The sequence below is a fragment of the Plectropomus leopardus genome, chromosome 13 (assembly GCF_008729295.1).
Source record: "Plectropomus leopardus isolate mb chromosome 13, YSFRI_Pleo_2.0, whole genome shotgun sequence".
NCBI classification, from domain to species: domain Eukaryota; kingdom Metazoa; phylum Chordata; class Actinopteri; order Perciformes; family Serranidae; genus Plectropomus; species Plectropomus leopardus.
In genome coordinates this window covers 26,733,334-26,746,864 of record NC_056475.1, presented here as the reverse complement: position 1 = coordinate 26,746,864, position 13,531 = coordinate 26,733,334, and the positions used below count along the sequence as shown (strand labels likewise).

The window sequence follows — 13,531 nt, the reverse complement described above, 5'->3', positions numbered from 1 at the left end:
TAGGCTGAAAAACATCTTACCTTTGCAAATAATGTGCAGGGAGAATTAGTATCTCAAGTTGTCACAATAGTGTTCATTGGGCCAAACTGTATTGAATTTTATGCGTTTGCGTTTGAGAATATATATTTTATCAGAACATGGACCTGCACTTGTATAGCGCTTTTCTAGTTGTTCGACCACTCAAAGCGCTTCACACTACGAGTCACATTCACCCATTCATATTCACACACTGGTGGTCAAGGCAACCTTATAAGGCGCCACCTGCTACTCAGTTTTTAGACATACTCATTCACAGATGGAACAGCCATCAGGAGTAATTTGGGTATCAGTACCTTGTCCAAGAATACTTCGACATGTTGATTGAAGGAGCCAGGGATTGAACTGCCAACTTTCTGATCAGAGGATGACCTGCTCTGGCACCTGAGCCGCAGCTGCTCAAATCAGACACAGATGCTGTTGGGCAGAGAAATGTTAATTAAAACATATCTTTTTAAGCCACAGTCAATAAATTAATATAGAGCAAGAGCAATGCTAACAGGCCAACACACCTTCACAACAACTGGAGTGTGGTAGAGATTGACCTTTTCACAACAGACATTTTGACTTTTTATAGTAGGAAAAGCACAGGGGAAATTGATAAGATTACCTTTCCGTCTAGAAATGAAAGCTCCTCTTAACTCAGCCAGATTACTTAATAACAATAAAAGTGTCAAGCTTTTGGAAAATTATGCCACTCTCTTCCCTGAATCCTCTGACTGAATATATTTTGTATTTGTATGTTTGTACATCCATTGTTGTTTTTTTCTTCCTCTTATACTTTTTTTCTTGCTTATTTATTTATTTGTTTGTTTACCTATGTATTTCCCCATCTGTATATTTGTCTGTATTATTTTCATAATTTCTCTACTGCGTTTTTTATTTGAAGCTTTCAGAATTATTGTTTGTTTGTGACGTGGCAAAATGGCCTTTTAAAAAACGCTTATAGACCCACCTTAGCCCACGCCTGGTTTTAGCTGTTACCACAAAACAAACCATTAAATACATCAATTTCATTAAATTTTAGCCTTTTTGTTGGAAAAAACAGAGTGAGACGTGTTTACACTTCTTATGTGTAACATTAACGTTAGTTCGGTGTCACTGCCGGTTGCAGTGGGTTTAGCAGATGCTAACGTTAGCTTAGTGTGAGCTAGCTTAATTTGCAGTGACGGTTAATTAGACGTTAGTGGCTATTTTTCTCGATTTTTAAAAACTGTATTCGAGCTGTAGGGCCTCTGAAACTAAAGGTATAATTGTGAATGTTAAAAACACTGCTATCACGACCATAATTTTAGCCACAAGAGCAAAATGTTCGTTGTTCGCTTACTCTGACTGAAGCTTTGCCACAATGGTTTAAATTCCGTGCAAAAATTGCGACGTTCAAGTCCACTTATTTCTAGAAGAGTCTATTTTTGGGAAGTTCCTATAAGTTACCATACTAATGTTAAAGCACAGTAGCTGGGATTCGGTGATGGCAAATTGAGGATAATATCATCGTTTGAGTCATAAAACGGGTCACATTCAAGACTATTTGCAGTATTTTGTGGTCTGTAATGTGTTACCTCAGGTAATTCCAATTTCTACGAGCGTCAGTAAAGGCAGCACAGCCGGGCATGCCATGCGTAGTTGCAGAGTTGATAGGTGGAAAAACCTTACGTCATTACGTACAGCGGGACGTTTCTGAGAAGATAAACAAAAAGGAAGGAAGCCTACGGCCATACAATCGCGGCAAAATCGGTTCAAAAAATTTAGCTTTCAAGCTACCGTTGCTTAATACATGTTTGCTTAGATAGTCAACATTGGGCGTTCACAATCATGGACGAAGGAATTATATTTCGTATGAGTGCATTTTCAGAGCAAGGGGGGAGGAAATACATGGAGGATGTTGTCGAGATACGAATCGAGTACGAGCCGACGCAGTCGCCGTCGCCAGCCGAAGATTATCCAAAGTCGCAGGGACATGGAGGACAGGGAAAAACGGAGAGTGAAGCCACAAAACAGACTGAAAATGAGAAACACGGTCATAGCGGGGCTGCCGAGTCTGGCCCGGCTTCTGCAATGTGGGTAGAGAGTCTAGCAAACGAGGACAGTGGCAACAACAGTGCACCGGCATCAGAGGAGAAAATCGCAGGGCATGCAGTCGACACTCGGAAGTCTGTGGCGTTTTTCGCTGTTTTCGATGGCCACGGGGGTCGAGAAGCTGCGCATTTCGCCAGAGAGAATCTGTGGGATTTATTGAAGAGGCAGCGGGGCTTTTGGTCCAAGGATCACAGTGAAGTGTGTGCTGCTCTTAAGAAAGGATTCATCGCCTGTCACCATGCAATGTGGAAAGAGCTACGTAAGTCATCAAACTTGTAATTTTCCGTTTTCATTGCTGCCTATTGCTCATAAGCCTTGCAGTCACAGCAAATTGTGTCACATGAGACAGTATCCCACTCAGCTGGTATTCCCGGTCCTCTGCCGACTGGCCCACCCCCATTACAAAAACACACTGAGCTGTAATCTGATCACAACACAGCTCTCATAGTTGACATAAGCCATACAGCTCTGATCAATGTTTTCATCACAGCATTAGATAAGTGGATCAAGGGTTAAAAGGGTAAAATACTACTCTGAAAGCCCCCAGAAGACCTAAGTAACTTAATGTAGTCAGTTTATCAGCAACTCATATTTCTGTCAATTTGTGGTTATATCAGGTTACAGTCTATGTTTGATGATAGCTGCGATTGTGTTCTCCCTGTGCATGACGGGTTGTCCTTTTCAGCAATGCTTTAGTATCTATATAATACAACCAGTGCCAGGCCTAGCACATTCTGTGACCAGGGCAAGCTACCCCTGGTGTCCCCACCTCCCAAAACATATATTTATTACAGGCAAAATCAAGAGTAAATTAGAAAATTAGAAATTAAACGCAACAAAAGCCCCCCAAAATTATATATATATATATATATATATATATATATATATATATATATATATATATACCCATACCTATTAATGCTCTAGAATGTTCTGACTGTAATAATCTCTCACTGATGAACATTAGATGAACTGCATTGTCAGCACTTCAGGTGGTGCTCATGCTACTTGCCAATCATAGCATCAGGTCATTGGATCAAGTTTCCCTCAGGTTCTATATATTGTGAATTAGAAATTTTAAAAAAAGTTGGCCCTACACCGCCACCCCCCTCTGGGTGGCAGCTGCCCACGCTGCTTATAAGAAGATCCGCAAATGATGTAGTCGTTATTGAGTTTTATCACATCTATTATTAAAAGCTGTTGTTGTCCAATGTTGTTCATCCATCAGTATTTTCCACAAATGTGAAATACTCTGGATAATAAATATATATGTAGTGAAAGGGGTTCTGATAGGGGTTTGTAGAAAGTGGCGCTGAATCAGGAATTGGGTCAAAAAACGAGGCTACGAGAATCAGGACTTAATGTGAAAATCTTCTTAAAAAAACAACAGTCAAACACAAACTGAGACATGAAGATCAGATCACCTCAATTTACTGTAAAGCAAACTGTGAGGTTCATATAAAAGCTATACAACAAATGACTCAATAGTAAAGCAGTGGTGGAAGAAGTATTTAGATCTGTCACTTAATTGAAAGTAGAACTCCTACAGTGTGGAAGCACTCTGTTGCAAGTAAAAGTATCCAAAGTATCAGCATTAAAATATCCTCAAAAGTACCAAAGGGTAAAATTCATTATGCAGAATGGCCCATTTCAGAATTATATATATTACAGGATTATAATTAGTCATCTATTAATGTATTTATTAATTAAATATTGCAACTGGTTAAGAGGAAGCTAACTTTAATTAATTAACACATACATGTTTGGTAGATTAATATAATGCATAATAATATATCATAATGTTAGTTTATTTATATTTTGTATTAATAATCCTAATCTGCAAAGTAATTTAAGATTTGAAATAAACCAAATGCAGTAAATAGTACTTCGTCTCCAAAATGTAGTGGAGTATAAAGTACAATGTAGTATAATATGGAAATAGGTCTAAATGAAAAAAAAAAAAATAGGTCGAAAATGTCAGCAATGTTTCCGTCATTAGAATCTATGTGTGGCTTTTAGACGCAGCGCAATTAATGATTAAGTTTCACTTTTACCATGCTTGGCTTTCTGCCGCTCTGTCTGTGCCCTGAGTATGCTCTGCGCGCCGAGAGTGTGGTGCAATTCATAACTGAACAGCTGTCTTCGTTTATGAGATGTAAAATCAATTTGTTGCTGCAAATGTTGTGACTGTGGCGGGCTGCCACAAAGAAGTGAATGTGCTGGAGACACTATTGTACTGACTAAATGTAGTACCATCCCACTAGCTGTATAAAAGTCAAAATGGACAAAACCACAGAGAAAAAGGGAACCTTTGGCAGCATGTTGCATATCACTGTTAAACTACTTTGCTGACATAAGTATAGAGGTACTGTTTGCAGTAATTATGGACTGTTGGGGTGGGATCATTTGTGTTTCCGTCTGGTTAGTAACTCTAGGTCAAGCCTGAGCTGAAGCCAAGTCTAAAACCTAACCTAAACAGCATGAGGCTACCCTTCAGGGATACGTTTCTATGGTAACATGGGTTTAACCTATTTAATCCTGCTTTATGAAACAAATTTCTCCAAAATGAGCCAGATTTACTCAAGTAAGCCTGTCTTATGTGGTCATCGTGCTTTATGAAACAATCCCCTGATCCGCGGCTGACAGAATGCATTTTTAGGAGTGCTATTTGACTGTGATAGTGTGCAGTTAATTGGTTTTTCATCTTTTCCTGTTTTTCTAGTTGTTTTTCTTTACTGTCATCTAAAATCTAAGATATTGTTCATCAAAATCTAAAAAAAATGTACTCACAGCATTTAGTAATTTGTAACTAGTTCTTGATAAATGCCTATTTTAAGATCATTTTGGCATTGTGTTATTGTCTTTACTGATAGTACCAACAGTAGTTCCCTTACAAACTTTGACCATATCTGCAAAAGCACACAAAGTACTGAAACACACTGATTAATTTGCAGCCTCTAATTGTGCAAATAGACAAATGTTCCAACACCACTGTGTCTCCATCAGTCAGAGACCATGTGGGATTAGTGAGTGATTTGTTTTTTTCTTTTTTTTCCCCTCACAGCGGAGTGGCCAAAGACGATCACTGGCCTGCCCAGTACATCGGGCACCACAGCCAGCGTGATTGTGATCCGCGGAGTTCACATGTATGTTGCCCATGTAGGAGACTCAGCCGTAGTGGTTGGAGTGCAAGAAAATGACTCTGATATCAGGCTCCAGGCACTTGAAATAACACAAGACCATAAACCAGAACTTCCCAAAGAAAAGGAAAGGATTGAACGACTGGGTGGCAGGTGAGTTGGTGAGCAGGACCTCAGAGTGGACTTCCTCTGGAGGGGGGGGGATTAAATTGTATTATAAGGTTAGAGGCTGTGTCAGTAACATGACACATGATGGAAGCTGTTATTTTCTTCCACGTGTTTCTTTCAACATTTCAGTATTACCTGTCAATCTTAAAAAGTTTCCCTTGTGTTGAAGTGTGTCATTCTTGTTACTGTAGTGTAATGAAGAAATCCGGGGTGAACCGTGTCGTGTGGAAGAGGCCCCGGCTCACTCATAATGGCCCTGTGAGGAGGAGTACAGTCATAGACCAGATACCATTCCTGGCTGTGGCCCGATCTCTCGGTAAATGTAACACCCTGTTTGTCAGTGTCAGCAAGGGTATACTGAGAATTTTTGTTGAGTTATTGCTTCAAAACTAAGAATATTTTCTCATCTTTTGTAAGGTGATCTGTGGAGCTACGATTTCTACAGTGGGGAGTTTGTGGTTTCCCCCGAGCCCGACACCACTGTGATGACCCTTGACCCCAGTCGGCATCGCTACATCATCCTCGGCAGTGATGGACTGTGGAATATGATGCCACCCAAAAATGCTGTCAATATGTGTTATAGCCACGATAAAATGGTGGTGCGTAATTCTTTGACTAATCTCAGCCTTATGCACTTTTCAAACGATGGCAATAGGTGGGCTTCTATTAAGCCTTAAATTGATCAAATTGAAACTGCAAAAATATAATATGCCGTCAAGTTCCAAAAATGTCATATTTATCACAGAACGTTTTTACGCTTGCATGAGGTGGTATTTCAGGCAATTTGATTTGTTTGGTGTAAGGTCGTCATAAAACTCATCATGTCTCAGTCTTAAGTCTGACCTTTTCTCTTCTTGACGTTCACCAAAATCAAACACGTTTTATATTTTTGTACATTTTACGTCTTTAGTAAAGACAGAGGGGACTCCAGGAGGTGCAAGAACATGAACAAGTCACAGATCTCTGACAAAAAACAAAAAACTGGTGGAGTGGTATTGTGAGCAAGAGTCTGTGTTTAATTTGGCGAGTATCTGATCTGCCAGTCAACACTATTTTGAAACAATTTGCCTCACATTCCCACCGTCTCCTCCCACTAAAACAGTGAAGCTAACCGACAGAGGCTGACAGCGAGTTGAGGCGAGAAAATCCAAAAGTTTGTACACAAATACAGTTTGTCTTTTTGGATTAAATTACTGCCGAATTGACAAGAGTAACGTCGACATTTGACGCTTTTAATTTTGTGTTTCTACAGTTATTGTTTTTTTCAGAGAAGTATGAAATTGTCAGTGTCATATCTCTTAAAGGGAGTTTGGTGTAGTATTTTCCACCAGAAGCAGGATGGTGAATAATGTCAAAAAGAATCGAGTTGTAGTCTTGCAAATAGTGACCAAAAATGTATATATATATATATATATATATATATATATGTGTGTGTGTGTGTGTGTGTGTGTGTGTGTGTGAGAGAAAGTATCAGACTTCAGTCATTTCAAAGTTTTCTGATGTACATACAACGCACCCGTTTTTGAGAAGTGTTTCATACGTAATCACGTACTGAGGAATGTTTTGTTTTAGATATAAAATAGTTATAATTTTGTCATAATGAAAGTAGTAGTAGAAGCAGTATTTACAATTTAAACGATTTCATGATAATTTTCTCTCTGCTACTTTTCTATTTTTTTATTTTGCTTTTAGGGACCAAAGGGAATGTCTTGCGCCCGTCGATTGGGATGCACAGCCCTGCTGTTTTGGAAAGAACGCATGCTCCGTGCAGACAATACAACAGTTATCGTTCTGGCGCTACAGGAGCGTGGAGGCCCACAGATCCCTATGCACCGAGATGAGATTGTTGTCGACATGTCTACAGGAATTGACCATGTTCCATTCCCAGGAACTACTTATAACACATGTGCTGTCCCAAAGGTCAGTGCCAAAGTTTTGCTGCATCCTCATCCTCCTTTTACAATGTTTCATTAGGATGAATCATATAAATCACACGGCAAAATGACATATATTTTCCAAATGCAGAGTCGGTCACTGCTGGGGAAAGTTCACTAAGGCCACTCTGACAATGGAAAAATATACTGAATATTTGTGTGTTTGTTTGTTGTTTGCTGTTCACTGTATTGTCCTTTTTTCAATATTCCAGTCCATGTTTTATTGTCATTTTGTTTAATACTATCACCAATTAAAATCTGAAAGTGTGTAGTCACCAGTGGCTGCTGACCTGAGGTCATACCAGCAGTTTCTATCAGTGGACCTTTGGTTTCAACAAATCACTCTTTGTTTCCGGGGCCAACAGGAGGAGCATGAGGATGACATGTTTTTTGAAGAAGATGAGATATATGGAGAAGAACATGAGGGATGGCCATGCCTGGAGTGGTAGTGAGGTGATTGCTCAGTTCTAAAAATGTATCAAAGCGTCAACAACATGACCAGCCAATGATTTATGTCACCTGTTAGCTGAAAATTCAGGCTTGTTTTGTTGAACCTGGTGGCAAATATTCAGCCGTTTTAACCTAAAATGTCAGAGCTGGTTGTGTACTTTTTGCGAGCCAGCATTGATTACAGCGGTGCAATATCAGCAGAGATGAAGATCACTTATTTCTTAAAATATGTTGCCCAGTATTTTACAAAGCCATTTTTATTTAAGTGATATTATCAATTCAAAAACATTGAATAGCTTTGTTAGTTGAAGATGATCACCATCAACAGTGCCACCTGAAACCTTCATTAGGCTTTTGCCACTAGAGGGAAATATTAAATGAGCTTAACTATTAAAACATGTGGAAAACATTTTTTAAAAGGCAATTCGCAGTGCCAACACTAATAACAGCATACTAGATCTCACACGCGTTACACTTTTGTTGTGTTCAGTCGTAAAGGAATACTTAACTCGCAAAATGACCATTTGTTTGTCAATTGCTCACCAGGTTGATAACTTAAATTTGTGAAGCAAACTTTGTTTTGCTCGCATGAATCCATGTTGAAAAGAGGATCCAAAAAGGTGAACATTGTTCACAAACTGAAGTAAACGGAGACCATGTTTAACAATAGCAACTATATCATAATATCTGTTTACAAACTCTCATACATTTCAAATTATTTGTTCAGTACTTCTGAAACACATGCATTTTTGGGGGAAAAAATGGGATTCAAAAGATGTCAGCACAAACAGCCTCATGCATAGAGGAAGTGGTTTATATGGTCACATTTTTGTGAAAATGCAAATTCTGGAAGTTCTGGAAGTTCTGAGCATACAACTACATAAATGTAACTTGGATTAAACAGGACAAGTTGTGTGAGAGTTTGTAAATGGATGTTTTGATACAGTTTAATCTTAAACGTGGCCCCTCTATGAGTTCAAGATGAATTTTTGTGGATTTTTTAAATTTTTTGGGACAATGGTCATTTTGTTGGTGAAATAATTATTTAATATGGACCAAGTGAAAGTTTCATCAGTTATCATGATATTGGATGAACAAACGGCACAACATTATTTTTGAAACATTTATTCCTATTAATTTTGTCTCCCTCACTCAATTTGGATAAAAGGACAAAATATTGCTTTTATTTAACTATTTAAAAATAGGAGACTTTATTGGGAAAAAGAAGTTCATTTGATCTTTTTTTTATTTTGCCTCAATAATACTTATTAACGATGCATTATATTTTTTTCAAAAGTGTAACGCTACAAAATAGAGAACTCCGATGACCCTTCTAATACCCAAATTACCCAGCTCCATCATTCTTTAAAATAAAAGTCATATGTCTACATTCACGGACTGTATTTTTTACAACATGGAGCAGTATTGTTTTAAACTATTGTTTATTTTCCATGGTTTTAGTCTTTGTCCATTTGTAACAGCTTTCATCTCTATGTCTCATTCTTAAAAAGTTGTGTGTGACAGAATTTGAATGAATTTAGACCTGTTAATAGATGTATATTGTTGTATTGGTAATTTGATTATTGCAATAGTAAATGATTTCATTTTAATTTTGATTTAAATTTTGTCTGTTTCATTTCAGCAGAGCGATGCAGTGAATGCTTCCTCACCATTCAAAGACAGTTCCACAGCTCTGGAGCAGGCATTTGGGCTGTATGAGGCGGCCTCCTGTGCCACCGCACAGCTCCTACCTGACGATGACTCCATGAGGGCCACATTGCCGCCCTCAGACAGTTCGGTGAATGTTTTCGAAAAGCAAGACTCGACAACCCAAATGGACTGCGCCACTCCTGCTCCTCCGTTAAAAAGGTCTCGCCGTTCTCCGCACATCCCGCCTGAACTTAGAGGTCCTCCCAGTCGGCTCAGCTTGTCCTCCAACAAAACTGTCCCCAGGAAGATGCCTCATAGCAACGTGCCCAGCGAATCCCGGCAAACTCGCGCTCAAAAGAGAGGTTCCTCTGAGGAAAGCGGTATCCTACCACAGCACCACAACGCTGCCTTGTGCGTGTGTTGAATCTTGTCTCACAGAAACAGTGTTTTCGCCCTGAGGCTAGAAGGATATGCGCATTGTGTCAACTTTGCTCATGAATCAGGTTTGCCACAGGCCTATTCCTAAATGTATACTTTTTATACAAAGTATTTGTTTTTGTAAATATGTGACAGATTTTAGATTGTAAATGTGTTGCTGTTTTAACCTCTTGCATTTCCTTCCTGCCCCCTCTTTAAATTTTAGTCCATGGTAATTTAAAATTTTAGATCCATTCAATCAACACAATCTATTTTCATACTTAGAAGTATGTATAGTATATCCAAACAATGTATTTTGAAGAAGATGGATCGCTACAGTCTGAGATAACATTGGTTCAAAATTGTGACACATGCAATCTTGCAATTTTCCTCAAATTAATTCCCTAGTTTTGATCTTTTTACTTGTTGGATGCTATAAAAAAAACAGCCTTTCCTTTATTGAGGTCAAAACCTCAGACCAGTTGTTTGGAATCTTTCCTCTTGGATGAAACATGTTACCATGCCATTGTTTATGCTTTCTTCTGTTGTTTAATCAGGTGCAATAGAAGCCCCTGGCAGTGGCAACAGTGTTGCATGCAAAATAATGGAACATTTTCACAAGCAGCAGTCTGAGGTAATAATGGTGGTACTGACTTTTAAGTTTTTATTATTTGTTATGTGTCTTTAACAGTGGCTAATTATACTGTCATGATCACAACTGCTTCTTAGCTAATTTATGTATCTTAAGCAAAGCTTGTGAGGAGGTAGCTTAAAGGGTTAATTTTCTCAAATCACAAAAAAACATTCTCATTCTCAAAAACATATTATCTTGTTTACTCTAGTTGTATCTATTCATATACAACCCCAATTCTAAAACAGTTGGAACACTGTAAAACATGAATGAAAATTAAATGTACTGATTTGTAAATCTCTTTTGATCTATTTTCATTTGAATACAGTTCAAAGACACAATATTCAGAGTACAAACTTAAACTGCATTGTTTTTTGTTAATATACACTCAGCCATGTTGTTGTAACACATCTAGAATGTGGCTTGCTGGAAAAAGCAGGGACTCTCCTGATAAGACAGCACCTTGATGGCAGCATATGTTGCTCCAAAACCTGTTTGTGACTTTCACCATTCATGGTGCCTTCAGAAGTTACCACTGCTATTGGCTTTAACACACCCCCATACCATCAAAGATGGATGTTGGCTTTTGAATGATGCACTGATAAGAATCTGGATGGTCCTTTCCCTCTGTGGCCCAAAGGACACAACATGCATGATTTCAAAAAACAATTTTCAAATGTGGACTCATCAGAACACAGCACACTTTTCTTTTAATGCAGTACAATCTGAAAAAAAGTTTATCAATCGGAACACAAAATGTTGTGGCTATGTACCGCATCCAGTCATATTAAGCTAAAAAAAATACTATTGCGAATTAATGCATTCTCTTTTTCATCTACTTTGTATACAGCATCTCACTGTTTTTGAAATTGTAGTTGTAGATACTGTTGTGTGATTTTATTGAATTGACCCTTTGAAGGTACCCTGGGTGATGTTTTTTTCATTGTTCATATTGATCCATTCCATGCATGTCAATTTATGATTTGGCCAGTGGGTATTGGTACTGTGTGGGATGCTGATGTAAAAGCTAAGGTCAATACCTGTGCCTCACTGGAAGGTGGTTAAAAGTGTGCTTTGCCCTGTTTGCCCTTCTGCTTTGTTGTCATGTATTTTTGTGTGTTGTTTGCTCCCATAACTTGTGTTTTAAACTGCACTTAAAACACCTTATGGTACGAATGCAGGAAGTGCCCGATTCATGGTATATAATAATTTATAAAGTGATCCAATTTGTGTTAATATGGCAGCTCAATTCCTGTTCTAGCTGATTTCTTTGCCTTCGTTGTGCATGAAAGTGTCATGGTTGCCTTAGCACAAATGAGTCAGAGGTGCTTTTCACAGGTTTTCCTATTTGGGACTCAAACGGGTGAGAATCTCCGGGATATGTCAATGTGAGTATGGCTGTGGCGGAGCTTCAACTGTTTATCATGCACCTTCAGTTCTACACAAATGTAATTTTACCATCCACACTACAGCTTACTGAATCATCTAAACCTGGTTCACATTTTTTTTTAGTTCTGTTATAGAGCAGTTTGTTGGTTGTACAGTTCGTCAATATGCAATAGAAGTTTGTACAGTACATTATTATGCAAAGTTATCTGGTTTTTCAGGAGTCTGGCATGCTCAGATCTAATCTGTATGTTGTAAAGTGTCCTGAGGTAATGGATGTTAATGGGCATGTGTTTTTGTTTTTTATTTTTTTGAAAATAACAATACTTGGGTCTGGCTTCATATCCACTGCAGCCAGTTTTCAGGACTAATTGTATAAGCTACATGCTTTGAAAGTGACTGGATCTACAGTGTCTGTGTGGTGTAATAAAGTTCTCATTTTCCAATTGGTGCTGTTACATCTGTTGCAGTGTCTGTTTTTCAAACAACGATATCTAACACCAGCGTGTAAGTGTTATCATGTCTATGATTAATGACTCAAGTATGTTTCTGTTTCATAAAGTAACTTGTTCATTAACTTTGTCAGAATAACCTTGTTTATATTGGGTTTAGCTACTGTGTAGCTTGAATACAGGGGTAATACTCACATTTATACCGGGTGCACTGGTGGTATCTTCCAGTAGATGGCGGTAATATAAAGGGATTTAACAGTTGTGTTTTTACAGGAACTGGTCTTGATAATATCTACACACAGTGTTCTGCAGTTTTAATTTCACAGGTCTGGGTCTGTGACATGCATAGAACATATATTTGCCTTTGATATAGAATGAGTTCAAAAATTAATATTTAATTCGTTTTTTTAATTAATATTAATATTTTACTTTTCAACAATGAAAGTTTTACGTTGAGATCTGCGTTGTAGTCAAGACCACCTAAAGCAAGACCATGTCATCATTTCCAAGACCAGAGTGTATCATCAAGACCTAAGGCCTGTGTGACACAACAAACTAGTAGCAATAAAGGCTGACTGTTCGTCGTCTCATGCCACCTGCTTCTCAGCCAAATAGTAGCACATGACAACACCACAAAGACTGAAGCCAAAGACCAACTCGCAAGTGCGTTCTGTGCCTGCATGAAGGTAAATAACTCTCCATACCAGCAGGCTGAGGTTGTCTGTATTCCTCGTTCAAAAAGGGAAACCGTAAGATCAACAGAACAGATTCAAGATGCTAGTTAGCCAGTTAGCACATTAAATAAACTGTTGTTGAAACAACAAAGGATATTTATTGTGTGCTAGCAAACAGTTCTGAACTGTCCCTGCCAAAGAACCCAATGGCTAAAAATAATCGGCGCATTTAACAAGTTGATTTTGATCTCACTCCCCCTTCACTTTAGATGTTTCTTTACTTTCCTCACTTCTGTATCTTTTCTCATGCACTGAGCTGAACCACCAATCAGAGTGATTTCATTCACCAAGGCTGTCTCTGACGCCCGGTCATCATGCTGAATCGGCTGAAAAATAGCTGACAAGGACCGACAATGGCCGACTGGGGTCAATGGTGCGGGACATATCGCAAAAACTAGGGCGACAAACGCTCACCGATGATCCAACATTTACCCATGGTCGACCCTCAGATTGG

General features: G+C 38.5%; 1 protein-coding gene across 3 annotated transcripts; it reads left to right on the top strand.

Annotated features, from left to right (window-relative positions):
- The first annotated feature begins 1,724 nt into the window (after positions 1–1,724).
- Positions 1,725–12,337, top strand: LOC121953037 (protein phosphatase 1D-like). 3 transcript variants are annotated; one of them, XM_042499959.1, is made up of 7 exons: positions 1,725–2,374; positions 5,180–5,408; positions 5,615–5,739; positions 5,841–6,022; positions 7,116–7,343; positions 7,723–7,810; positions 9,453–9,536. In XM_042499959.1, exons 1-6 carry the CDS (start codon positions 1,852–1,854, stop codon positions 7,804–7,806), a joined length of 1,371 nt encoding a protein of 456 aa, XP_042355893.1. In that variant the 5' UTR covers positions 1,725–1,851; the 3' UTR covers positions 7,807–7,810; positions 9,453–9,536. The 3 variants fall into 3 exon arrangements, with proteins under 3 accessions (XP_042355893.1, XP_042355894.1, XP_042355895.1); XM_042499960.1 differs by having other exon boundaries at positions 9,450–9,535; XM_042499961.1 differs by lacking the exon at positions 7,723–7,810 and having other exon boundaries at positions 9,450–12,337.
- The last annotated feature ends 1,194 nt before the right edge of the window (positions 12,338–13,531 follow it).

What these genes read in the sequence shown, in the direction of transcription:
- LOC121953037 (XM_042499961.1), top strand. Translation starts at nt 1,852, where the DNA reads ATGGACGAAGGAATTATATTTCGTATGAGTGCATTTTCAGAGCAAGGG. An exon ending in TGCAATGTGGAAAGAGCTAC is followed by an intron (nt 2,375 to 5,179) that starts GTAAGTCATCAA and finishes TTCCCCTCACAG; the next exon opens with CGGAGTGGCCAAAGACGATC. An exon ending in ATTGAACGACTGGGTGGCAG is followed by an intron (nt 5,409 to 5,614) that starts GTGAGTTGGTGA and finishes TTGTTACTGTAG; the next exon opens with TGTAATGAAGAAATCCGGGG.